Source organism: Macaca thibetana, chromosome 1 (assembly GCF_024542745.1).
Source record: "Macaca thibetana thibetana isolate TM-01 chromosome 1, ASM2454274v1, whole genome shotgun sequence".
Lineage (NCBI taxonomy): Eukaryota > Metazoa > Chordata > Mammalia > Primates > Cercopithecidae > Macaca > Macaca thibetana.
This window is the reverse complement of record NC_065578.1, coordinates 29,713,806-29,741,068: the sequence shown is the minus strand read 5'-3', so window position 1 is coordinate 29,741,068 and position 27,263 is coordinate 29,713,806. Positions and strand designations below refer to the sequence as shown.

At 52.6% G+C, this 27,263-nt stretch overlaps 2 protein-coding genes across 9 annotated transcripts in view; one reads left to right on the top strand and one right to left on the bottom strand.

Annotated features, from left to right (window-relative positions):
- Positions 1-27,263, bottom strand: part of ZCCHC17 (zinc finger CCHC-type containing 17) — a 1,254,002-nt gene that overhangs the window by 611,568 nt on the left and 615,171 nt on the right. The window lies entirely within an intron of this gene.
- LAPTM5 (lysosomal protein transmembrane 5) lies at positions 1,253-27,263 on the top strand. The gene is made up of 8 exons (XM_050796016.1): positions 1,253-1,410; positions 17,152-17,245; positions 17,985-18,061; positions 19,763-19,891; positions 20,625-20,747; positions 21,979-22,074; positions 24,408-24,500; positions 25,800-27,263. The coding sequence occupies exons 1-8, from the start codon at positions 1,324-1,326 to the stop codon at positions 25,887-25,889; spliced, it is 789 nt and encodes a 262-aa protein (XP_050651973.1). The 5' UTR covers positions 1,253-1,323; the 3' UTR covers positions 25,890-27,263.

Here is a 27,263-nt window from a genome sequence, read left to right as displayed (position 1 = left end):
CCAACCAAGTTTTGTGGGTCTAACAGTGCAACTTCTGCCAAGTGGGAGGAGCTTAGGGACTTTTTATAACCTCTCCTGGGGCAGACATGATGGGCTGCAGCAGTGTCCAATCCTAACTCCACGATCTCCTGGGAGGGCAGGGCTTCATGGCAGTTCCTGTCTGCTCTCCACTAGAAGCTTGGCATTGCAAAGGGGCTCAGTTGTGGGACAAAGCAGGGCTTCTTCCAGAAAAGTTGCATCTACTTCCTATTCCCTTTCTTTATTGAAATATGGATAACTTATCATCTGAGGAGGGAGTAGAGATCCCAAGGTAGTTTGCCGAATAGTTGTGCTTATTAATTCCAACTTTTCCCAAGATCAAGGGGAAAAGCAATCCCTGATTTTGTGTGAGTATGGGGGGGTGGTCTCGAGGTCCTGAAAATGAGGTTTGGGTCTCGCAGATTGCTGTGAAGAGTTATTGACCCAGCTAGAAGAGAAGCCTAGCTCAGGGCCTGGCCCACAGTTGATGGGTTTGCTTAGTGGTTATTCTTCCGTTCTTGTCTGGAGCCCTGCATGCCTCTTCATAGCTTAGGAAGAACATGCTTCTCCCTGTGGCTCAGGGTGAGGAAGTGGGAGAGAATGCCAGCTCCAGGGAGGCTTCTAGCACCAGTCAGCCTCAGTTAAAATCCTTGTACCTTCATTGACTAGCTGTGTGACCTTGCACAAATCATTTCCCCTCTGTGCCTCAGTTTCTTCATCTGTAAAATGGGGATCATCATAGTACCTCCCTCAAAGGGTTGAGGTGAGGATGAAAGGAGTGAATCCAGGAGCATGCCTGGAAGAGGCAGGAAATGCCTCCTACACAACAGCTAGTTTTGCAGCCAGACAGATCTAGGTTTGAATCCTGCCACCAGTGCTAACTACTATGTGATTTGGGGCAAGTGCCTTGACCTCTCTGGACAGCTGTTTCCTCATCTGGAAACGGGTTTGGTAACAGTCCTGGCTTCCAAAGTTGGTAGTGTGCTTCTAGTAAGCAAGGTGTGTGAAATGGCAGAACCCTGGCCCTGGTGCAGAGCAGGGCCTGATGACGGTGTTAGGGTCTGTCCTCCCCGGAACCCCTTCCTGGGAATGGCAGAGGGTGGTGGGGTGCTCTGAGGCAGGCTGCTGCCCTGCCCCCGCTCCCCCTCCCCAGCTGCCCCACCCCAGCTGTGACGACCTTGTCCCTGCCTGTCTAAGGGGCAGGAAGGAAGTGAGGAGGGCAGCCAGCAGCTTCCCCTTTTCTGCCCTGCTCCAGGGACCGGGCTCTTTCCCCTTCAGTGCCTCAGAGGAGGGGACAGCAGCACCATGGATCCCCGCTTGTCCACCGTCCGCCAGACCTGCTGCTGCTTCAATGTCCGCATCGCCACCACCGCCCTGGCCATCTACCATGTGGTGAGTGTGGGGGCCCCGGGTGTGTGTGTGTGTGTGCGTGCGTGAGTGTGCGTGTCTGCGGTGACCCCTCATCTACGGAGCCCCCCGCAAATGAAAGAGCTCCTGCTCTCCACCTCTCGGGGGGATCCTGGGCAAATCCCTGTCCTGCTCTGGGCCTCAGTTTCCTCCTCTGTCAAATGGCTGGGGGGACCCGCAGGAGTGAGGAGTAAGGGAGCAGGAATCCACTTTCCAGGCAAATGTAACTGACGTTCACTCCGAGGCTGGCTCTGTTTCTGCCTCTGTGAGATGGGGCACAGCAGCGGCCGGAAGGTTATTTGTGCACAAAGCCAACAGCAGATGTGAAAGTGCTTTGGAAGTCAGGGATCTTGGAAGGAACGTGGGCTGGGATTGTTTGACCAGGATGTGAGGTCGGCCACAGACACAGCCCCGATTCTTCCCCTGGGGCCCGAATGGAGCCTGGGCCACTCAAGGGGAAAAGAAGTGGGCATCACCCCTTTGTGCTTCCAGTGGGAAGGGAGGGGCTGAGTCCTCTTAGCTTCCAGCTCAGTCAAACCACGGCCTTCTGCCTACCAAAGAGAATTGCGACCTGTGCTAATAATTAGGGTAACTTGCCCGGCCCAAGCTCCTGTTGGGCAACTTGTGAAGTCACAGCTGTCCCTGGTTCCTCCTTTCCTGGTAACTCACAGTGTGATCTCGGGCAAGTCACAGTGCCCGGGGGCCAAGGCTCCCCCTCTGCCTGGGGTGGCTGAGGGTCAGGGTCCTTGTACTGTCCTGCCTAGACCCACCTCACCCCCAAACTCCTGGCCACACCCATCTCCCCTAGACCCAGGCAACTTCCTCCTGGGGTGACTCAGGGCCTGTGGTTGGTTGACAGTTTTCTCATGAGTCTGGAAGGGCTTCCTCAAAATTAGCCTAGATCCACATGCTGCGGTGGGCTGATGCACACTTAGACCTGCCTGCATCTGCTTCCTGTCACAGGCAGGGCAGGCAGAGCTGTGGCAAGAGCCCAGCCTTCAGGGGGGCGATGCTGTTCAGTGGTTAGCGCGCGGCCTCTGGATGCGGACTTCTGCGTGCAAATTCTGGCTTCCCTGCTTCCCAGCTGTGCAGCCTTGGGTGATTTACTTAACCTCTCTGAACCTCAGTTTTCTCATTTAAAAAAATGGGGATGTGAGTTATCGTACCCATCTGATAGGGTTTGTTGTGAGGCTCAGGGAGCTGATATATACAAAGCTTGCAGAACCATGCCTGACGCACAGGTGAGTGCCTTATCATTCATTGTGCATCAGACATGGCACCTGTTGTGAGCATCCTTGGAGTCAAGCTGTCAGATTCAAGGACTCTAGTTTTGGGAGCAGGAACTCAGAGGTTGTCCTGCCCAGCTCCTGCCAATGCAAGAGCTGAGAGAAGCATATCACTCTTTGGGTGTCCCTGTACCCTGTCTTTTAGGCCTTCAAGCTCTGAGATTATGCAGCGTTCTTGGAAGGACAGTGTGGCATGCAGGGGCATCTCACAGGTAGCAAGTCCCTGGGTCCTCACCCCAGCCCTGCCACTAACTGGCTGTGTGGACTCAGACAAGCCTTTCTCCGGGCCTCAGTTTCCTTTTTATAAAGTCGGGGTAAGGTGATGTTGACTAGCTCAGAGGTCTCCAACTCTGATGCCTCCAGGGTCTGGGCAGGCCATGTGAGTGACAGCAGGGGGCAGATGGGCCTGCGGTGACCTGGGGAGGCCTTGCTTGTCCCACCCTGAAGCTGCTCTCTGTTTTTGCTGGTTGTTTCCACAAAAGATTGTGGGCCCTGGTGGCCACTCTTCTGATGTTTGGAGAATAGGGAGCAGGCTTTTGTGTCACATCTTCTGATGTTTCAATGCTAGTGATTGATGCACGGTAGAAAAAAATCTCTGTGCCGGCCAAGTGGAATCCATCTGCAGGCTGTGTGGGCCCAGAGGCTGCCCTGCAAACCCGGGACTGTGGGGCTGTTAAGATTTCTTGTTGATCAAGAAATGTTGATCCGATGTCCTCACCTGTAAATGGTGGTGTGATATACGGTCCCTGCTCACAGAGCTGAAGAATGTGTGGGCCCAAGCAATCATGGAAGACTTCTTGGAGGTGGTGCCATTGGCAAGAGGGAGAGTTTGGTTGTGGGCAGTATGGAAGGGGAGGAGAAATGGGTGAGCAATGGCGTATATGTTTGGCTTCTACAGGGACACAATAGAGACCAACCTGGAGTTTGGGGAGGAGGTGATAAAGGTTTTGAGTGACAAGCTAAGACTTTGGATCTTCCCTGCAATGCACCGTTGATATTTTGGGCTGGATAATTCTTTGTCATGGGGGAGTGAATTGTGCGTTAGAGGAAGTTCAGCAGCATCCTTGATCTCTACCCACTACATACCAGTAGCACTGCCCCTCTCCCTACCCTGCCTCTTGTGATAACCAAAAATGTCTCTAGTTATGGGGCCCAGTGTCTCCCAGTTGAGAGCCAATGCCTATGAGTGATGAGATGCTCTAGAGCAGGAGCAGGCATAAGAACAGAGGGGTGTCCTGGAAGCTGTGCGTTCGGCCCAGGTTGTCTCCAGGCTGTGGTCCTCAGTTGACTCCAGTGGGGGGTTATCTTCCTGCACCCCGAAAGAGTCTTCTCTCCTTCCCAGAAAGGGCAGGGCCTGGGGGCTTTCCCATAGGCTAGCAGGTGTGCTGATAGGACCTTGAGCATCTGAATGGAAAAAGAGAAGCTGTGGTCCAGATGTGTCAATAGCCCATGCCGGCTGTCATCTGGACCCAGCCATGGGTGACGACTCTACACATCATGAGCTATTTGTGGACTTGGCCCCTCTGGGGAGGGTTAAATTGGGCCCTTGCCATCCTGAGACAGTGCCATGCTCTATTGAGTCATGAGGGCGTTATTACATGAGGGAAGCCTGGTCCGTGGCTTTGGGCTCGGGCGTCTTCCTCAGGATGTCACTGGGTTTGTGTAGAGGATTCTCTGGGTCACCCAAACTTGCACACTTTAGGAAGCCAACAAACTTTCTTTCTTTCTTTTTAAAATTTATTCTTTTTTCCAAAGTTCAGTAACTTGCCCATCTTTTGTTGTTTGTTTTGTTTTGTTTTGTTTTTGTTTTTAAGAGATGGGGTCTTGCTCTGTCACCCAGGCTGGAATGCAGTGGTGCCATCACAGCTCACTGCAGACTTGAACTCCTGGATTCAAGTGATCCTCCCGCTTCAGTTTCCTGAGTAGCTAGGATCACAGGTGCATGCCACCATGCCCAGCTAATTTTTACTATATATCTATTTGTAGATACAGTGTCCCACTGTGTTGCCCAGGCTGGTCTCAAACTCTAGGCCTCAAGTGATTTTCTGCCTTAGCCTCCCAACACTCTGGGATAACAGGCATGAGCCACTGAGCCCAGCCTAGATACATTTCTTAAATTGATCCCTTGGGTCCTGGCTTTTTGTCAACCTGAAGCATGTCCTAAGTCAATGGGAGAAAGTGGGCACCCCCAGAAGACTCATTTGTCCAGAAATCTCTTCCTTTCCTGACCCCTCTTCCCCAGGGTGCCCAGAATTCCACTCTTAGAAATGCATTGTCTGGGTTAAAAAACTTAGCACCTGCTATGATTTCAACAGTATCGAAACAGGATACGTCAAAACAGGGCGAGGAGGAAATGTGTCTGGGTTCTAGGATGGTGAAGACTCTATTTTTTCTACTTTTCTGTATTTTCCATATTTGGTACAATGAGCACGTACTCAGAACAGTTTTAGATTTACGAAAAAATTGCAAACACAGTACAGATAGTTCATGCGTCCCCTGTGCCTAGTTCCGCTATTGCTAACGTCTCAATATTAGCAATAGAGCACAGTTAGCGTGGTGTGTTTGTTGCAATGGGTGAATGAATATTCGTGAGCTGTTATTAACTAAAATCCACGCTTTACCCGTGTTTCCCCAGATTTCCTCTTATATCCTTTTTCTGTTCCAAGATTGCATCCAGGATGCCACGTCCCATTTAGTCTTCATGCTTCCTTAGGTTCCTCTTGGTATGATGGTTTCTCAGATTTTTCTTGTTTTTGAAAACCTTGACAGTTCGAGGAGTATTTGTCAGGCATTTTGTCAAATGTTCTTCAGCTGGGGTCTCTGGTGATTTTCTCATGAGTAGACTGGGAATGCGCTTTTGGGAGGAAGCCCACGGAGGTGACGTGCCAGTCTCAGAACATCGTACTAAGAAAAGGTTCTGCCAACTTGACTCACCACTGTTGCTGGTGACGTTGAGCCCCCGGCTGAGGTTGCTCCCTTGTAAAGTTATTCTTTTTTCTCTCCTTTCCATGCTGTATGTTTTAGAAGGAAATCACTGTGCTGTTCCATGCAGCCCAAGTTTGATGAATGGGGAGTTCCGCCCCACCTCCTTGAGGGCAGAGTAGCTACATAAATTACTTAGAATTTCTCAAGGAGATTTGTCTGTACTCCTGATTTATTATATAAATAAATGATGTATTTGTATCACAGGGACCCCAGGATCTTTACTGTATGCTTTGGGTTATAACCCAATGCTACTTTACTTTGTGGCTCAAGTCTACTACTTTTAAATCGAGAAAAATTAAAAAAATAAAATAAAATAAGGCCGGGTGTGGGGGCTCATGCCTGTAATCCCAGCATTTTGGGAAGTTGAGGCGGGTGGATCACTTGACGTCAGCACAAAACCCCGTCTTTACTAAAAATACAAATATTAGCTATTCACGATGGCGGGAGCCTGTAATCCAAGCTACTCAGGAGGCTGAGGCAGGAGAATTGCTTGAACCTGGGAGGCGGAGGTTGCAGTGAGCCGAGATCGCACCACTGCACTCTAGCCTGACAGAGTGAGACTCTGTTTAAAAAAAAAAAAAAAAAAAAAGAGCCGGCCATGGTGGCTCACACCTTTAATCCCAGCACTCTGGGGGGCCAAGGCGGGTGAATCACGAGGTGAGGAGATTGAGACCATCCTGGCTAACACAGTGAAATCTCGTCTTTACTAAAAATACAAAAAAGTTAGCCAGGCGTGGTGGCGGCGCCTGTAGCCCCAGCTACTAGGGAGGCTGAGGCAGGAGAATGGTGTCAACCCGGAAGGCAGAGCTTGCAGTGAGCCAAGATCATGCCACTGCACTCCAGCCTGGGCGACAGAGTGAGACTCTGTCTCCAAAAAAAAAAAAAAAAAAAAAAAGGTAAAGCATTCAAATCATAGTATTTGAAGAAGGAGTGTCTATTGCCCTGACCTCGTGCAGGTAAGTCCCCCCATGTCTTTCTGTGCGCAGTCCCAGGCCGGGATACAGCCCTGACTCATTCATGGCCTCTGCCCTAGAGGGGCCAGTCTGCCAAGGAAAAACTGTGACAAGGACAACAGATGACGTTGCTGGCTATGATGGGGGCACAGACGCAGGGCTGAAGGTTGGGATTCTGGAATAGCTTCTTGGAGGACGTCTGAGTCCTAAGGATGAGTAGGGCTTTGCTTGGGCACCTTGGAAAAGAGGCCATGCTGGGCGGGGGGAGTAGCATGAACACAGGCTTGAAGGGCAAGGACCCCGCCATGCTTCAGAGACCTAGGAGGTTTGTTAAGCTGGGTTAGGAGGGGTGGCCACGAGGTGTGTGGGGGAGTAGGGTGGAGAGGTCCCCAGGGGTGGGACCTGCCCGAGTCCTTTGATTTTACAAGCTTCAGAGCTAAGAGGATGGATCTCTGCTCGGTCCGTCAGCTCATTTTGCAGATGGGAAAACAGGTCCAGCAGGGCCCCTTACTTGCTCCAGGACACATGGAGAGGTGGGGCAGGAGCTTCCTTCAGGCCCCACTGCTGGCACACAGGTGTGTGGAATGATCCAGAAAGTGGGCAAATGAGTTCCTTCCCTGGCCCATGGCTGGGGTGGTGTGTCTGTCTGGGAGGCCCTGCCCTCATCCAGCCTCCCACCATTCATTTCTTCTTTATGGTCCAGTTCACGGGAAGCTTCCTCCTCCAGGAAGCTCTCCTGATTTGACCTCCTTAGAACTCCTGGGGCTCTTTTCTCTGCTCCACTTCCGGGACAGTGATTTGTGATTGAAAGGAACACAAGCCCATCTCCATTACTCACCGGCAATGCGACTTGAGCAGGCAGGCACCTTTGTTATCTGAGCCTTGCCTTCCTCATCTGTAAATGGGGCCAGTGGTCCCTGCCTCAAAAGTGATCATTTGGAGGAGGCCCTAGCGAAGCCAGGTCGGGGGCTAGCAGGCGAGTCCCTGAAGTGGGCTATGGAAGAAGAACACAAGGCCTCCCGCTTTTTTTTGAGACTGAATCTCACTCTGTCATACAGACCGGAGTGCAGTGGTGTGATCTTGGCTCACTGCAACCTCTGCCTCCTGGGTTCAAGTGATTCTTGTGCCTCAGCCTCCCAAGTAGCTGGAATCACAGGTGTGTGCCACCACGCCTGGCTAAGTTTTGTATTGTTAGAAGAGACGGGGTTTCACCATGTTGGCCAGGCTGGTCTCAAACTTCTGACCTCAAGTGATCCACCCGCCTCAGCCTCCCAAAGTGCTGGGATTACAGGCGTGGGCCATTGTGCCTGGCCCCGCTCCCCTCTTGAAAGTTCATCTGTTTGGGGTTGAAAAATGGGTCCAAACTGCCAGGTGGGGAAAACCCTGGATGAGAATCTGTTAGAACTTGCTACCTTTACGCCCGATGCCCCTGGGCTGGACAGAGAGGCTGCGTTCTCTGCCACTGCAGCTCTGTGCCCTTCATGGAGGGGTGAGGAGGCCGGTGGGGGCAGGGTGGGAGTTGTAGCCCCTCCTCAGTGTCAGAACTGAGTTGTTCTCCTCACCTCAGGGGCGTGAACCCCAGCTTCTAAAAGCAGGAGGGCCCCGTGGCCCATCCCGTCGAGAGAGTGGCTGAAGGTTCTAGCCTGGCCTGGCCAAGACTTCTCTGTTTCCAACCTGGCCCCGAGGCCTCCAGGAAATGAGGCTTTTATTTTGAGCCTAGAGCACCGGCCTGAAACCAGGACTTCGCTCTGAGCTCACTGTGAGGCGAGCGTTGGTCTCCCAGGGGACCCCACCCTGCCAGGGGAAGTGGCGCAAAGCACCCCCTAATGAGGCAGGAAGCAGAGCCATGAGCTGCACCGCCTCAGCCCTGCGCAGGGGCTGCTTGGGACAAGGCACCCCTCCCCCGGCCTCAATTTCCTCCCCAGTCAAATGGGGATCAGTAACTCCCATTTGTGGCACCGGACAAATGGCAGCTGCCACCGGGGCTGCCAGTTTACAGATGAGGAAACTGAGGCTCAGGAGGGCGAGTGACTCTGAAGCCTGTGTTAGATAAAGAATCCGAGCCCAAGTGTCTGCTCCAGGCGGAGGCAGGGAGGGCAGGCTTCCTGGCAGCCATGGGATGGGGTGGGAGGTCAGTTCTGCAATCCCCAGAGCCTTGTTCTGAGAAGCACAGAGCCCATGTGTGAAGAGCTGATTTCAACTCTACCTGCAAAATCAGAAAAACGTGGGACTCATGTCAGAACCTGTCCCTCAAGACTGGCACGAGGATGACGTGAGAGAGCGTGTGGTTGGTCGGCCCTCCCTACCCGCAGGTTCCGCATCTTGGATTGCAGATTGAAAATACTCAGATGCAGAGCCCGTGATACAGAGGGCCGACTGTATATGTTCAGAAGAGGACCTGGCGTCTAATAAATGCAGAATAATAATAGTATCAATACTTTTTATCACTGTCGTGGGTCTTTGTTCTGAAGATAAAGGGAGAAGCGATGGTTTGAGAGAATCGTTGGGGGAGTGGAGGGCGCTTCCCCAGATATCTAGGAAGTGGAGGATGACAGGGCCTTGTGTCATACCTAGAGGCCAACTCCTAGCCCCCAACTGGCTGCTCCTAAAGGGAGATTTGATAAGCTACCACCAGCCAGCATACCTCTGCTGCTGGGATTCACTGGCACTGTTTGTTTTTGGGGCAAAGTTAGCTGCTAGCGCCCAGTCACAGCACTTCCTGTGCTGCCTGTGACAGCCTCCTCCAGTGCCATCTGAGCCATCTGAGTCTAGGTTCTCTAGGCTTTTGCATGAGCCGTCATGTCTCCTGCATGCTCTTTCCCCTTTCTCTCTAACCCCAGAGGCCCCACCCCTGCCAAACCAGTGGATCCGTGTGTTCTCCCAGCCAACTGCTGCCATTTACTGAGGCCTGCTGCGTATTCAGCACATGGATGACGCCAAATCACAATTCACTAAGAGAAACGTCTTGCGGCTTCCTGAATGAAACTCACACACACTGGCCTCTGCTCATGCCCTTTCCTCTGCCTGGAACACTTTTCCCATTGCTCTTTGGGGGAATCTTCTTCAATATTCACCTCCTCTGAGAAGCCCTCCTTGACCCCCACCATTGGACCCTAAGCTTTGGGTGTTGACCCAGAGCCCTGTGTGCTGGGTCCCTGGGAGTCGTGCCCTCTGGCCTGGATGCTCGTTTGGGTCTTGACCCAGCCTGATTCATCTTCATGATCCTGTGGAACCTGGCACAGTAGGTGTCAGCCCATCTCTATGTTATTTTATTTTATTTTTGCAAACCTTTTCTTGATGTGTAATTTACCTATAGAAAAGCACAGTTATCGTAAGCGCATATCTTGGTGAGTTTCTACAAGGTGAACACATCCATGTGACCTCCACCCAAACTAAGAAATCAGACAGGACCAGCACCCAGAGGCCCCTAGAGCCCCCCCTCGCCACTGCCCCACCCCCACTGACTTCTACCCATCTATGTAGTTCTATATCACATACAGCTGTAGAACTACGTAGAAATGAAATTCTGTAGCGTGTGTTCTTTTGCGAGCACTTCTTTCTCCCAACGATATGTTTGGGAGTGTCATCTGTGTGGTTGCGGGTAGCTAACTCATTTTTTCCATTGCTGTGTATACTCCATTGTATAAATCTACCACAATGCGTTTGCCTGTTTTCCTGCAAAAGAACATTTGGATTGATTCCAGCTTGGGGCTGTTACAAATAAGGCAGCCACGGCCAGCAGGCTCCGTGCTGGGTGTCCACACACAGCCACCTCTGCAGCTCCGCTGATCTTTCTGAATCACTGTCTTCAGTGATTTACTTCTCACACCCACTCCGGGAGGTGGATGGATTCTTCCCTCCCTTCTACAGATGAGGAAATGTTACAGATGAAGTAATGTGGCCAGGCCAGGATCCCACAGGGGATCAGCACTGGGGTTCTCACTGAAGTCTGTGAGCCCCAGAGCCCAGTGGAGGGAGGAGGGAATGAGGTGGAAGTGGGAGGGAGGACGAGGACTGCAGAAGAGTGAAGAAGAGAGAGAAGCAAGGCTCTGGGGAGCTGTAGGCAGCCAGGCGGGGCTGCTGCAGAGTGCGTGGCCCCAGGAATGGGGGCGTCTGGTGGTATCTGGGCTGGCTGGAGAGGTGGTTGGGGAGATAGAGCTCTTGGGGGGCTGGCCCCCACTGAGCCCCCCATAAGCTCTGACCAGAAGCACAGGGTGGGGGAGGGGAGCTTCCTCTTGACAGTGATACATCTGACTCCCTTCTGACATCCTCCTCCCAGACAACCCGGGGAAATCAGGGTGGGCAGGTGAGGTTGAGGGGACTGAGCTTCAGGGACGGGCCATAATGATAACGATGATGGCAGAAGTGTGAGGCCATAGGACACAAGGTCAGGGTGGAGCAGCCCTGAGCGGGAGGGGCAAGGGAAGGCTGTGGTACTTGGGACCCATTTGGCAAACTGCATTGTCTGTTGGGAAGGGTTGAGGACAAGCCCGGGCATGTCTTCTTGTGCAGCCTCTGTCCTGGGCTCGCACATTTGGTAGGAGGAGCCAATGAAGTAAACAGACAGGAAAGTGTCCACACTCCGGCTGGCACGATGGGTGCTCACTGAAGGCTGGGTTCTTTCTCTGTAACCTTCACCTCCCTGAAAATCTCAGAGGGTGGGTCTCTGCCTGTCTGCTTCTGAGATGGTGGGTCCTGGGCATCAGAGAGTGTGAGAGAGTGGGCCTGTTCTTCTGCAGAAGGGACTGGTCTTTGAACCCCAGAATTGGGGGTTCTGGTGTCATCACCACCATCCACATGATCTTCCTTATCACCATCCTATCCTGATGTCCCCACTGCTGTCACCCCAATCACTGTCACCAGCATCACCAGCAGCATCTCTGATCATCACTGTCATCACCACGCCAACTCCAACAACATCCCAACAGCCACTCCCCATCTCACATGGTCACCATGGCCAGTGCCTCCCAGGTGACATCTGGTGCACTGTTTACACGGCATCCCCTCTGGCACCGCCATCCTTATTGCCCAGCCATGTTCAGTACTGACCCCATTGTCCCCACCTTCCCTGATTTCCCTCCTCCAGCCCCTGCCCCCATTCTTTTAGCTCAACCTGTTGCTTGCTCCTCAGAGCCACCAGGAAAAGAAACAAATACCCCTGCGCCCTGGCCACTTCCCCAGTGGCCAGCTTGGGGAAGCTGTGTTTGTCATTAAGAAAGAAGTGCTGCATGCAGACAGGAATAAGAACTGAAACCAAAGAGGGGCAGAAGGAAGAGGTGAAAAGCGGGAAAGGAGAGTGGGGGTGGGAACGGTGGCTGAGCATGGCTGGGACCGCAGCCTGAGCCCGGCTTGGGGGCAGGAGGACAGAGCTGATTTTGACCCTGCGACAGTTTTGGTGTGTGACCTTGGGCTGGTCGCTGTCTCTCTCTGGGCCATACTTCCCCACTGGTAACATCCTCCTCTCAGGGAAGAGACACTCCCGCACCTTCTGAGTTTCCCTGGAGAGACTGAAACACACCTGCACTGACAGGCCTGTAGCCTTGCACATGATGTCCCCTCTTTTGGAATGCTTTCTTCTCTTCTGTGTTGGAAAACTCCTACTTATCCTTCAAAGCCATGCTCGTGGTGAAACTCTCCTTAAGTTTTTTAAATAGCAATGCATTATCCCTCATCAAGGACCCCAAGCCCCATGCGTGTCCTCTGTCATGACTCTGAGCACACCATTCACGCACTGAGTTCCCTGGAGACTGAGACACCGGCACGTCAGAGTCAGTGGCTTGTCTAGACAGAATTTGGAGGTGGTGGGTGCTCAGCGGGTGTTTACTGAGAGTCAGTGAATGCCCAGAGGTAGCAAAAACCACCACCCAACTGTGCTTGCTTGTGGCGCACCCGCTGTGTGCCTGGCTCTGTGCACCGCATGATGCCATTTGACCTCAGCAATCCTGTGAGGCAGGTCAGTGATTAACCCCATTCCTCAGATGAGGAGCCGAGGCCCAGAGAGGTTAGTGGCTGGCTCAAGCGTGCAGAGCTCAGCTGGGGCCTGGGGCCATCTGACTCCAGCACCCCAACTCTTATCTTCATGATCTCACCAGCATAGAATGAAGGGACAGTGGGTTAAAAGATGCTGTAATGGGGGAACAGGTGGGTGAGGGCATGCTATCTGCCTGGGCATTGTTGGAGGAGAGAAGCCTTGTGTCTGTCGTGGGAAGACTTGGGTTCCAAGGTCACAGCCCAGCTGGGCTCTCAGAGCTTAGGGAGAAGCCAGCGCTATGTTCAGGTGGAAACCAGGGGCATGAAGGGAAAGCAAGGGCTGGGGGCTTGGAAATTTTTTTTTTCTTTTTTTTTAGAGGGAGTCTTGCTCTGTTGCCCAGGCTGGAGTGCAGTGGTGCGATCTTGGCTCACTGCAAGCTCCGCCTTCCGGGTTCACGCCATTCTCCTGCCTCAGCCTCCTGAGTAGCTGGGACTACAGGCGCCCGCCACCTCGCCCGGCTAGTTTTTTGTATTTTTTAGTAGAGATGGGATTTCACCTTGTTAGCCAGGATGGTCTCGATCTCCTGACCTCGTGATCCACCCGTCTCGGCCTCCCAAAGTGCTGGGGTTACAGGCCTGAGCCACCGTGCCTGGCCAGCTTGGAAATTTTGACTCTTTGCATACTCTGTAGGTTGTCCAGGTACTTTCCAGGAATTACCAATAGCTGTTGGTTAGGGACATGGGTGGGGCAGTGAGGGCCTTCTGAGGGGTAGGGTGCTGGCCCTGGGGTGGCTGGGGGTGGAGGACTGTGGGCAGCCTGGGTGAGATGTCCTGCAGTGTGTAGGAGCTCCACCCCACTGACCCTCCTGCGCTCTGTCATCCCCATGGCCCCAGGGGAAAATGAGGGTCTCTTCTCATTGACCAAAGGCGAACACTGAGGCCGGGGAGAAGCCAGAACCTGGCCCGGGCCACACAGCAGTGAGGCAGTGGCGGAGGCCTCCTGCTCCCCAGCTCTGGTCTCCTGAGCTCTGAGGGGCTGGGGCCTGGCTGCCAGGGAGGAGTGGGCAGGTGGCTGGAGAGATTCTGGAGTCCCAGGGGAGCCAGCCCAGCCTTGTGGGGAGCCCCGGACCCCAGGAGAGAGGCAACAGGGTTCACACCCCAGCCGGGCCACGTGACACAGGACATGAGTTCTGTCTCAGCCTCCACTTCCTCATCTGTAAAACAGGAAAATGTTGCCTCTTTTGTAAAATTTTGGGAGATTGCAGTGCAAGCCTCTGTGTGCGGGTCTGAGCATACAGTAGCTGCTGAATAAATATGAGTTCTTCTCCATTCTATGTCCTAGAGAGCAGCATGGGCGCCTGGAGCCGAGCTTCCTCCCTTTCTACCGGGTCAGGGACTGGCATCTTCGTGGAAGGTCGGGGCCCCGCAGAGTCTGAGTCAGGCTCTGAGGTTGCCTCGCTCCGTGACCGTGGGCCGGTCCCTGCTCTCTACGAGCCTCGTGGGCCATCCGGCAATAGGGACAAAGTCCTCCCCCGTCCCCTGCCTCAGGGTTGTTGAGAAGGTGAAATAGGGGGAGGGTGACCTGGGTTTTAAGTGCACGTGGTTTTCACAAAAGTAGAAATACCTCTGGTGTCTGGTGCTCAGGCTGAGGGGAGGGAGGGGGACTACAGAGGGAGAGGGGATGGGGGCACCTCTCTGCCTCCGCTGAGGCACAGGGAAGGGTCAGGCCTCAGGCAGAGCTGGGTGGCTGGGAGATGCTGGGCAGTGGAGGGAATTGGCCAAGATTTGAACCTTAACCCTACATATGACCAGCTGGGAGGCCTTGGGCAAGGCCCTGGACCTCCCTGAGCTGCACTTTCTTCATCTGTGAAATGGGAGTGAAAGTATTAATAATCCCTCTGCTGAGTAGAGGGGAAGATCACGTGGTGTGGGGTTAGGCTATACAAATGTCCCCTTCTTCCCCTGGGGTGGTTGGAGGGGTTGCAGGGCAGTGAGGGATGCTTGGAGGAGAACAGAGGAGTTGAGAGGGGAGTTGAGGATTAGTAGAGGTCTCTAAAGTCGGGTAATGTTCAGGGTGACCTCATGGCCTCAGGATGACAATATTAAAATTCTAAATTTTTCAATCATACAATTTTTTAATTTCTGGAAATTTTTTAGTAGCTGTTTTATGATGTTCATGATAAACTGGGACAGTAACACATTCATGTAATTTAGAAAGAAAGGAAGATAGAGGCGTGTGTTCAAAAGGTTTTACGGACATAGGTGCATGATGAAAACATCGAAGTCCTCCCCAGGGTTCAGGCTAGCAGGGCTCTGAGGCATTTTGGGGGTCAGGGGAATGGGAAGGCATCAGAATAGCACTGGGAGACTTGGGATCCCCCACTCAACTTGCTGTGTGTCCTTGGGCAAGCCACCTAATCTCTCTGAGTTTATAAAACAAGCAGAGGGAGCTTATAAAACAAGTAGAGGTAGGCTCCTTCTAGCAAGGGGAGGTTGAGATGCTCTGATTCTAGGCTTTGTTCCAGATCTCAGATACTCCTGGAATCTTGACACTTTGAAAGTCTTCTCGTTTCACAGCTGGTTGATGCTCATGGTCCTTCTCTAAGCCCAGCTGTGACTCATCTGTGATCTGCTTACATACTCCCAGGAACGGGGAGCTCACCACTTCACAGGACACCCCGTTCTGTGCTGGATGGGGCTGTCATCTGCCTCCCTTTCTCTTTCTCTCGTTCAAGGTGAAACTGAGAGGAGAGGGGCTGCGGCTTGGCCTTTAGGGACTGAGGAAGGAGTTTTTCTCTCAGGGCTGTTTCCTCTGAGTGTTAGCCATAGCCCTCACCACACCTGCCTTCTGCTCAGGGTGCTCTCGACTTTCATGATGAGACAAAGCCTTTCCAGCTCACTCTCCAGCAGCTAGAGGGGGCAGTTAGAGCATGCACCATGCTCCTGGTACTACTGCCCAACCACGTAAGCTTGCCCCAGCCAAAAGCAGATTCTGTTTGCTGGGCACCCCCTGCCAGTCCCTGAGCTCAGGGTTTTGTAAGTATAATGCAATTTAATCTTCACTGAATCCAGCGATTGCAATTTTCCAGATGAGGCAACTCAGAGAGGTTAAGAGACTTGCCCAAGGTCACACAGTGATCTGGATTCAAATCCCTCTTGATCTGGAACCCAGCTCTTCATCACTCTTCTGTTCAGTCCCTTTCCACGCCCATAAACAGGATGTAATGTGGCAGGAAGACAAGTTGAGACCTGTGTCTGAGCTAAAAAAAAAAAAACAAAAAACAAACCCACACAGTCAGCAAGGGGGAAACAGATGGTGGGTAGCTGGTTGCCTGTCAGCTGAGCATAAGTTACCAGTGCAGGGCTGCCTAGAAAGCCAATGTAAACTTAGGGCCATATTAATAGAGATAGGGCACCCACTAGAAGGGAGGGGAGAGTCTTCTTGTTCTTTATATGGGCAGAGGAGAACTGCATGTGTGTCGTAGGGGAAGGGTGGAGGGCTTGCTGCAAGGACATGGACACACGTAAGGTTGTGAGTTCCCCATGGCTGGAAGCACTTCAGCAGAGGCTGCATGGCACAGGATTCCTGCACTGGCTGGTGGAAGGCATGGACAAGGTGATCTCCAAGGTTCTTTCAAACTGCAGTTTTGTGGCTGAATTTCAGTGGTTTCTAGGTCCACCCCAACACTCTGGCCTATCAGATTCGCCCCTTCCCCATCATTCTTAGCAACGGTCCTCTGAGAGCGTGGGATTCATTTGTTCATTCATTCATTCATTCAACAAATACAACAGCTAGGGGGATGAACAAAGACACACACAAGCTTTCCCTGCCTGGAACCTACAGTCGAGTGGGGATAACGGTAATAATAATAGCACAGATGGAGTGCTTACTATCTGCCAGGTACTTTAAGTGAATTATCCCATCTAGCTCCACCACAATCCTATGAGGAAGATGTTATTATTCCCTGAGGGGCCATGGGAGACAGGGATTCAGGGTTAGATGCTCTCCAGGGCCCTCCCGGGCCTGTGTTGATGATTCCGGGAACCTGAAGCTCTATGATGCTCTCTGATCCCCAGAGCCTGTTGTTAGAGAAGGGGGTGCAGTGGAGGGGCCTTCAACTTCTACCCCCCACCCCACCCCTTTAAGCCTGACCTTCAGTAGTAACAGTTACCACTCTTACTGAGAGCCGGGCCCAAGGGCTCTCCTGGGATAGTCTCATTTACTTCTCACGGCAGCCTCCTAAGGAAGTTACTACTATTATCCCCATCTTGCAGATGGGCAAACCAAGGCATATAGAAGTCAAGTAGCTTGTCCAGGGTCACACAGCTGGAGAGAGGAAGACCCAGGATTCTGAGCATGGGCTTTCTATGTAAAGGCCACTCTTTTGTCTGGGATGCCCTACTGACCTGGCATGCCATCCACTCCAGGATCCTCACTACTGGCTTCCCTGCTGTACACCACTAAGGTGGGAAGAGCTGGTTGGGGGGCCGTGATGCAGGCTCAGCTGACTGACGCTTTGCTCTGCCTCCAGATCATGAGCGTCTTGTTGTTCATCGAGCACTCCATAGAGGTGGCCCATGGCAAGGCGTCCTGCAAGCTCTCGAAGATGGGCTACCTCAGGATCGGTAGGTCCAGGGGACGCCGGTGGAGTGGCGGCGGGAGGAGGACAGGGAGGGCCCTGGCTGGGGATAGCCAGGCTGGGGTTGGAGGCCCTGTCACCTCTCCATGGACGATGGATGACCTCTGGCAAGTGTCTTCCTTTCTTGGGGCCTCGGCTGTTTCATCTGCAAATGGGGATGTTCCACCTGACCCCACCCACATATGCAGGTGGTGAGAGCAGATGGAATGGCACTTTGCAAACTCCCACCAGCTGGTAAAGGTGACAGCCTCACTCTTCTGCTTAAAGCTGTCAGTGGCTGCTCATCACACTAGAATAAAATGGAAACTCCTCACCATGGGACCCAGCCCCTGCCCACTTCTCTGACAGCATCTCCCTGCAATTCTTCAGCCCACACCTTGCTTCAGCCACACAGACCTCAGCAACCTTGTCCCTGTCTCAGGCCGACTCCTCATTGCTCTCAGGCCACTCCCCAGGGATGCCTTCCTCGGCCTCACCCTGGCTGAAGTGGACCCCAGCCTGCACCTCCAGCCCAACACCCTCTGTTGCATCCACCTTGTGCTACGCGTGATGTTCTGCTTTTGTCGTTGTACCCACTCCAGACTGAGGACTGCGTGAGGGCAGGGCCTGGGCTTTCCTGTGCACCCTCGTGTCCCCAAACCAGTGGTTCCCGAAGTGTCTTCCTGGGAGCCTGGCTGGGTGCCGGGGGTACCCCTGAGCGCCTCACTGCTCTCCTTGCCTTTCAGCCGACCTGATCTCCAGCTTCATGCTCATCGCCATGCTCTTCGTCATCAGCCTGAGCCTGCTGATCGGTGTGGTCAAGGTGAGGGCTCGGGAGCCCCGCTGCCCCTGCCCCTTCCTGTTATTCACACCCGCTGATGGGCAGTGCTGGGTGCCGAGACGGGGGGGAGGCGGGTGTGTTCGGAGGTCCCACCTGCATGCTGGAGATCTTCACATTTACCTTTTGGCGAACCATGTTTCTCCCTGAGATTCCCTGGGCTAGTGACCTCGGTTCCCTGGTAACATGAGCCTCCATGGGGCCGGGCCTGGTGGGCCATGCTGGTCACCGACATTTCGGTGAGAACTAGCTGATGACCTACATCCTTTTAAATGGCAGGTGGAAGCAGGGAATTTGGAGAGTGAGAAGAGGAAGTGTTGTTTCTGGGGGTGAGGGAGGGGAGAAAGCACTGGATTTTGTAATGAATGAGAGGAGCCGAAGCAGGAGGAACGTAGGATGCATGCAGCTCTATCTGTGCAGTGACAGGTGCCAGCACCCTGAGGGGGACCTACGCCCTGGAAGGCCCCCAGAGAGCTCATGATTTAACTGGGGAAGATGGGCCCTCAGAGAGACAGGGACAGTCTAGTGTGACAACGAGGGGCTCCTGGGCCCGAGGCAAATCTGGTGGGAGGATTGAGATGGGCTGCAGCTCAACCCCCTGCAGAAGAGGAAGCCGCTGTCCCTTGGTCCCCAGAAAGGCAGGAAGCCAGGGCCTCATCACATGGCCATGAGAGTAGGATCCAGAAAGAGAGTCCTTCCTGAGCAGACAGGGGCCTGGCACTTGCAGGGCCGGAGGAGTGGGGCGATGATTTGGTGCTGGTTTGCAATGCACCCACCCTGCCTAAAATGCCAACACCCTCTCCCCTTGCTAACATCCACTGTGTCTTGGAACCCATGTTCCCCGGGGAGGCCGTTTGCATTGTGCAGGGTGGCTCTGGGTGCTTGTGCAGAAACTCAAATGGTTCAGCTAGGGAAATGGAGAAATGGAGCAAGTGGTCCTTGACTCTGAGATCAGTCAAGGTTGTTCTGGTTGCCTCCTGAGTGATTTTAAATGACCACATGAGACACCAGGAAACCCCTGTTTCCGTGATTTTGTCCCCAGCTGTGAGAGCATATGAATGAATACTGGTCACGGTGGTCACTTGCTTTCAATTGAAGGAGAGGGACTTCAGCCTCTTCCTGGCAGGGCCCCTTACTGTGACTTTGGACCCCTGGGAGTGGCCCGCGGAGGGAGGTCCAACTGTATGTGGGGTGGTGGTGGGGGAGATGGAGGGGGTGGGGGGCCAGGGCTCTCTGCTGCCTCTGGGCCTTCGCTCATGTCGGTCCTTCTGCCTCCAGTGCCCCACTCCTCCCTCCTGCTCGCTCCTAGTCTCCTTCCCCGATCTAGCCCTGGTGTCCCCAACTCCAGCAAGTCCTCTCCGATCCCCTCTCCTCTGTAAAAAGTGCACAAAGCCCTTCCTTGCTGGGTTCTTGTGAGCAAATTGAGTCAAATCCTGCTCTTTGAGCCCTGATAGATGGGGACGGTTCCCTTACGTCTCCTGGGACACCAAGACTCCTCTCATTCAGGGCCTGGGTTTTGTCCACTCCCTGTCCCCAGAGTGTCACTCAGAGGAAGGTGACCTCAACTGAGGAGGGCAGGGAAGATTTGGGAGAGGGTGGGCAGGGGATGCATGAGGACATCAGGCTGGGTGGGGGAGTGTTGGCTGCATGCAGGGGACACTTGATGGTGTTGGGCCTACCTTTCAGAACCGGGAGAAGTACCTGCTGCCCTTCCTGTCCCTGCAAATCATGGACTATCTCCTGTGCCTGCTCACCCTGCTGGGCTCCTACATTGAGCTGCCTGCCTACCTCAAGTTGGCCTCCCGGAGCCGTGCTGTGAGTACCCAGCCCCCACCTCTCACTGGACAGCAGACCCCAGGCCTGGCATGGGAGATGGGAGGGGGCCAGACACGGGCCCTGGGCTCAGGCTGGGGAGGGTAGGAGCCCTCTTCCTGGCTGGGGTCTTGACCCAGTCTCTGAGTCCCTCCACATTGCCCCAAGTTTCTTCCTCTGTGGAATGTACCTGCAATCACATCTCACCAGCCTGCTTTATGAAGGTTAAATGAGGAACACGCACACTGGGGGGTGTAGCCCATGGTCAGCATTTGGTCAGTGCCGCTGGGAGTGAATTGACACCTGAGGAAAGGGCACGTGTGCTTTCAGGCCCCCAGCCCCCAGTGTTATTCCAAGTTGAAGAAAGGAAGAGAAGGATGATTCATGCCAGTGAGTGTCCACTGTGGAGTGGCTTGAGGGCTGCTACCAGTCAAGGACACAGTCACCCAAAGTTGCTTTTCTCACTTTCCCCAACTGTTGTCCTTGAAGAGACCGAGGGACTACATCGTGAAAGGGCCCTGGCCTAGGAGTCTGGAGACCCTGGTTCTAGTCCCAGGTTTGCCACCAGCTCTTGGTATGAACATCTGTGTGTTCACGTCTCTCTGTGCACAGGGGATGAGTCGATGATGTCTGTAGCTGAGATGCTCTCTCAAGTGAGGGCATATTATGTGCTGCTCAGTAACTGGGACTTTAATTGCCGCTCCTTATTCTTCCTCCTTGTATTTGTCCTCCCCAGAGCCCCTCCAAGTTCCCCCTGATGACGCTGCAGCTGCTGGACTTCTGCCTGAGCATCCTGACCCTCTGCAGCTCCTACATGGAAGTGCCCACCTATCTCAACTTCAAGTCCATGAACCACATGGTGAGTCTGGGGCAGGGGTCCATGCCCATTTGTTGGCTGTGTGGCCTTGAACAAGTTACTTCATGTCTCTGTGTGTCTGTGGTTTAGGCCAGGTTCCCTGGAGCTGGAACCTGGGAGGAAGATTCTTGTGTTGGTGATGTATTGAGGGAGCCCTCTCAGGAGGAAACTTGTAAGGAGTGAGGAAGGCAGGTTGGAGAAAAGGAGGAAACCAAGCAAAGACACGACTATAGGAGCAGCCCTGCATGATCCCAGAGAGGGCCTTGGTGTGTGAATTGCAACACAGACATAATATCCGTTTTTATTGCTGTCTAATGAATTATTTCTAAACACTATGGCTTAGAGCAATAAACATTTATTATTTCACACAGTTTCTGAGGATCAGGAGCTTGGGAGTGGCTTAGCTGGGTTCTTCTGACCCAGGGACTCTGGTGGCCTGCACCCAAGATGGTCCCTGGGCCTGTGGACAACTGAGGGCTTGACTGGATCTGAAGGATGCACTCCCAGTGGCTCACTCACAGGATGTGGGCTCTTTGTCTAATTCCTCATCGTGTGGACTTGTAGTAGTGATGCTTGAGTGCTCTCCTGACATGGCTGCTGGCTTCCCCTGCGGGAGCGATGTAAGAGACAAGCAAGGAGGAAAGGCAGTGTCTTTTACGACTTCCATCACTTCTGTTACACTCTGTTAGTTAGAAGTGAGTGGCTAAGTCCAGCCCACACTCACGGGGACAGGAAATAAACACTACCTTTAGAAGGGAGGAGTCTCAAAGAATGTGTGGTAATATTTGCAAATGACCACAGAGGCAGTCTCACCTAGGGCGAGTTCCTCTGCATCAGTCATTGGTTTCAAGCTGCCCCTAGAGGAGCGAATGTAACCTCCCGGGTACTAGTGGATTAGGTGGTCCCTATCAGCCAAAATGATCTTCTAGAGAAGGGCATAGGTGTGGCCCATGGGCAGCTGACACCTGCCAGTTGGGGATGGGCGGGTGCACCAGCCTGGGACGCGGATCTGGAGGTAGTAGCCACTTGGCTTTTCTTGGTTTGCCCGTCAGTGGGATGGGGCTGAGGGTAGCACCTGCTTCCTAAGGCTGCTGTGGCGGTCGACCAAGGTGACGGCTGTGCCACACTGTGCTCCTGTGTGTGTGGAGGGTGGGATCATTAGTCCTGGATGTGTGGGTGCTGTTGGAATTCCTTATGTCCAGAGACATTGATGTGGCTCCCAAATCTGTTGCAGAATTACCTCCCCAGCCAGGAGGATATGCCGTATAACCAGTTCATCAAGATGATGATCATCTTTTCCATCGCCTTCATCACTGTCCTTATCTTCAAGGTGAGTGGACCCCTGCCCTGTGGCTCTGGGAGGGGTGGTGAGGCGTGCTGGGCCCAGGCCTGCCCGTGCCAAGCTGTTAGAAGGCAGGGACACGTGTCCTCCATGCCTCCTCTCCTGCTTTTAGCTCCTTTCTCTTGCTATCCCATGCCAGCTCCTCTGACTTTACTTGGGATCTTCCGAGACAGCCCGTTTAGGGGATGTGAATCCATGAAGGCCACCTGCATTCAGATGTCTAATTCCAGCTGTCCGGAATTAGATTTGGACTGGCCTGCGTTTGAATCCCAGCCCCACTGTCATTAGCTGTGTGCTTGGTCTTCAGCAAGTCACTTCTCTCTGGGCCTCAGGGGCATGAGTCTTACTTTGCCTATGTTACAGTTTTGTGTAATTCAGGCATCCACATGTGCCTGAGATCATGTTAATAGAGGTTTGTTGATGAGAAGGAGGGAGGGGAATGGTCTCATTCTTCTCTGGGGTGGTCAGGCCCAGGGATAGGGTCCAGCTTCAGGACCCAGGTCTGAGTGATGGTGAAGCACCAGAGTGTGTTCACAGCAGTGCAACCAGCAATGTGAAGAGACAAGAAAACGTACCATCTTAGGAAGTCAAAAAACCCCCCACAAAACCCAACGAAGACCTGAGTGCTATTCTGCATGGAAAATAGAGGACTCAAGGGGGACACGACTGCTGTTTCTTAACACCTGAAGAACTCTCGTGGGGAATTTTGTGGGATCCTAAAGGCCACAATGGGGGCCTGTGGCCTGAAGCCACAGGGATGCTGATGACCACAGAACAGAAGGAAGGGCTTTTAAGAAGTGTTCTTTTCTGATCATAAAAGTAACATAGGTCATTGTAGAAATTAAAAAACTACAGATGAGCTGGGTGTGATGGCTCACACCTGTAATCCCAGTGCTTTGGGAGGCCAAGTTGGGAGGATTGCTTGAGACCAGGAGTTCAAAACCAACCTGGGCAACATAGCAAGATTCTGTCTCTACAAAACATTAAAAAAAAAAATTAGACGCATGTGGTGGCACGTGCCTGTAGTCCCAGCTACCAGGGAGGCTGAGGCAGAAGGATTGCTTGAGCCTGGGAAGTTGAGGCTGCAGTGGGCCATAATCGTGCCACTGTACTCCAGCCTAGGTGACAGAGTGAGAATCTCTCTCTCAAACAAAAAACAAAAAACTCCAGATAAGTAGAAAGAAGACAAGCACTCCACCATCCCCATCCCACACAGAGAACGTCACTGCTAACTTGGGGCATTTCCCCCCAGCCTTTCTGTGCTGGTGGGTGGGCGTCTGCGGACTCCAGCTCCTGCTTCCATCTGACGCCCTGGGCAGTCTCTGCCGTCACCTAATGCCAACCTAGAAACAGAACCTTGCCCCTTTTAACATCTTCTCCAAGGACTGACCTAGCACAAAAGCACTAGTGAGTGTGCAGTGAGAACGCTCCAAAGGCTTCATGGGGGAAGTCAGTGTGGGGTTTCCATAGCACTCTCTACTGCAGGACCCCTCCCCAGATCCCACCACATAGCTCCGTCCCCCAGCTCCCCTTCTGTTTTTTATCTTCCAGAATGAGGGGCTTCCCTCTTTGACCCTCATTCTGCCTTGCTGGCCCCCTCCACCTACTTGATTTTCCCTGGGCCTTCATGCCTCATTCTTTGTCACTCAGTACCTCCATATGTCTCCTTGCCCCACCTATGTGCCCAATCAGGGAATCCACCAAACAAGATCTTCCAGTACAGGACCCTCTCCTCCTACTCAGGGGGCATCCTGGGGGTTTTCTGTTGTTTCTTGAGCTCGCCCCTTGGGATTGTACGCCCCACTCTGGAAAGCTTCTGCCCAATTCTTACATCAACTTGCATCAGCTGATGGATATATACCAATTGTTCCTCCTTTATAAACATGGACCAATACTGCACATGCTGTTTTGTAATCTGCTTTAGAAAACAACATATCAGAAGCAATTTTGAAGAAAACATGTCCCACCATCAGCTCTGTTTCCAGATGGCCAGGGCTGTCTCGGGAGGTAGTGAGCTCCCGGTCAGTGTGGGCAGTCAAGCAGGAGCTGTGGGACTATTGCCGGGGAAATTGGAGGGTGGGCCAGAAGCCGCCAAAATCCCCTTGCTATGTGGTGTCTATGGGGCAATGAAAAGGGCAGTACCTGGAATATTCTGGACTGGCTGGTGAGGAACCCCCAACCAGAATGAGAGGTCTGAGCAGGAGCGGCTGGATGCTGGCTTCTGGGGAGAGTGGTGGCTCCTGCCTGGCATACGTCCTAGGCCTGCTGGCGTGTGAGAAGGATGCTCAGCAGAGCACAGCTTGACCTGGGCCTTTTTCCAGGTCTACATGTTCAAGTGTGTGTGGCGGTGCTACAGATTCATCAAGTGCTTGAACTCGATTGAGGAGAAGAGCAACTCCAAGATGTTCCAGAAGGTGAGTTTGGCTGCAGGTGGGTGCCAGCCTTGCCATTCACTGCCTGTGCCATTTGGGTCGAGTCTCCTTCCCTCTCTGGACCTTGGTTTCTCTATTTGTAAGACGAGGGTTGGAACAGAAGAAATGTGGTCTCTTTCAGTTCTGGTAGTCTAAGATTCATTCACTCACTCATTCACTCACTCATTCATTTATTCAGTATTTACTACCTCTCACTCTTTGCTAGTCTCATATCAATCCCAGGGGGCGCAGAGAAAACTAAGATGCCACCTCTGCCTTAGAGGAGTGTATAGTTCAGACACATAGATACAATTACAACTTGGTGTGAAGCACAGGGACAGTAAGCACAGAGGAAAGACCTGGCCTCTTTTTGGATATCAGGGAAGGCTTCCTGGAGGAGGCGACAGTTGACTGGTCTTGGAGGGACAATGGATATGAGATAGCTGGGAAAGGAGAAGGAGGCTTTCGGGGAAGAGAGGATGGGGTGTACTTAGAAGTAGCTTATTGGAAAGTGATGGTTTAAATTCCTGGTAACTTACTTTCCTCCCCGATAAGGTGGAGATTGTATTAGTTAAGGCACTTTTGGTTGCAAGTGGCAAAAACCCAACTCAATCTGACTTAAGGAATTTACTAGCTCATAGAATTTAGCAGCCAAATGTAGGTCTGGCTTGGGCCTGGCTGAATTACGACATCAGGATACGATCTCATCCTCTCCATCTCTTGACTCTACTTTCCTTGATGTTGGCTTCATTTTCAGGAAGCCGGTCCCTTGTGGTGGCAAAATGACTGCCAAAACCCCTAGGCGATATCCCACCCTCTCAGTAATCCCAACAGAAAAAGAAGGTCCCAGTAGTATGTCTGATTGGACCAACTTGGGCCACGTGCCTATCCCCAAACCAAGGACGATAGCCAGGAGGATGGAATTCTACTTTGAGTGGCCAAGTCCAGCCACCCCGCTGGATCTGAGGGATGGGACGAGTTCTTTTCGAGGTATATGGACAGAGAATGTTTTCCCAAGGAAAATGGTGCACTGTATTCAAAATAAGGGGGACTTGATGCTGAATAGGCAAAGGCAAGTATGTCCACTACAGGGCTGGGAACTGCACCTATCTCATGCAGGCAGTGTCTAGCACATAGCAAACATCCAAGACCTGCCAGTCATTATCATCATCATCATCATCAGCAGCAGCAGCAGCACCAGCATCATTTTGCCAGAGGTGGGGGTTTGGGTCCCATGACCCCGGGTTGGAATTGCAGGTCGTTTTTGACCATACTCAACCCTCATCTCTGTGTCTCTCCCAGGTGGTCCTTCCGTCCTACGAGGAAGCCCTGTCTTTGCCATCGAAGACCCCAGAGGGCGACCCAGCACCACCCCCATACTCAGAAGTGTGACCCTCGCCCGGCCCCAGCCCCAGTGCTGGGAGGGGTGGAGCTGCCTCATAATCTGCTTTTTTGCTTTGGTGGCCCCTGCGGCCTGGGTGGACCCTCCTGCCCCTCCCTGGCAGGACAATCTGCTTGTCTCCCTCGCTGGCCTGCTCCTCCTGCAGGGCCTGTGAGCTGCTCACAATTGGGTCAACGCTTTAGGCTGAATCACTCCTCAGGTCTCTCAAAAATTCAGCCCAACAATGTTTGGTTTATGTCAATCAGCTCCGACACTTGTTTAGACCATCGGTCATTCTAAAGTTGGTGAGTTTGTTAAGCAACTATCGACTTGATCAGTTCAGCCAAGCAACTGACGCATCAAAAACCCACTTGTCAGTTCAGTAACATAATTTGGTCAAAACAACAGTCTATTGCATTGATTTATAAATAGTTGTCACTTCACATAGCAATTTAATCAAGTAGTCATCAATTAGCTACCCCCATATATAAATATATATGTAATCAATTTCTTCAACTAGCTTGCTTAAATGATAATCAGTTAGCCAACCATGAGTCGTTTAGAATAGTGATAAACAGAATACATAGAATAGTGACGAAATTCAATTTAAAAAACCAAGTTAGCCTCCAAACCATTTAATTCAAATGAACCCATCAACTGGATGCCAACTCTGGTGAATGTAGGACCTCTGAGTGACTGTATAATTGTTAATTCAAATGAGATTCATTTAAACAGTTGACAGACTGTCATTCAATAATTAGCTCCAGGAAATAACAGTTATTTCATCACAAAACAGTCTCTTCAAACACACAATTGTTCTGCGGAAGAGTTGTCATCAACAGTCCAGTGCTCACCTATTCAGTTGCTCTGTGGTCAGGGTGGCTGCACAGTGGTTGATTCCATGAAAGGAGTCAGCTCAATCACAGTCATTTTAGTGACGAGCTGCCAGTCCATTCCCAGGCCAGGCCGTTGCTGGCCATCCATTCAGTCGATTCAGTCATAGATGAGTCAGTTCTGCCTGAGGCTTGTGATCAAGCAAAAATTCAGCCCTGAAGTCGGGCACATCTGTTCGTTGGACTAAACCCACCGGTTAGTTCAGTCAAAGCAGGCAACCCCCTTGTGGGCACAGACCTTGCCACTGGGGTCATGGTGGTTGTGGCAACCAGGGAGGTTTGGCCCCCACAGCCCTCCTGTGCCTGCTTCCCTGTGTGTCGGGGTCCTCCAGGGAGCGGATCCAGAGGTGGAGACCACAGAGGCAGGGTCTCTGGGGACTGTCGGGGGGTACAGAGGGAGAAGGCTCTGCAAAAGCTTCCTGGCAATACCCCCTTGTGTAATTGCTTTGTGTGCGACAGGGAGGAAGTTTCAATAAAGCAGCAACAAGCTTC

Excerpts from the sequence above, each read along its gene's own strand:
- LAPTM5 (XM_050796016.1), top strand. The coding sequence starts at position 1,324 with ATGGATCCCCGCTTGTCCACCGTCCGCCAGACCTGCTGCTGCTTCAAT. Across the intron at positions 19,892-20,624 it reads TGGCCTCCCGGAGCCGTGCT|AGCCCCTCCAAGTTCCCCCT; the intron begins GTGAGTACCCAG and ends TGTCCTCCCCAG. Across the intron at positions 20,748-21,978 it reads TCAAGTCCATGAACCACATG|AATTACCTCCCCAGCCAGGA; the intron begins GTGAGTCTGGGG and ends AATCTGTTGCAG.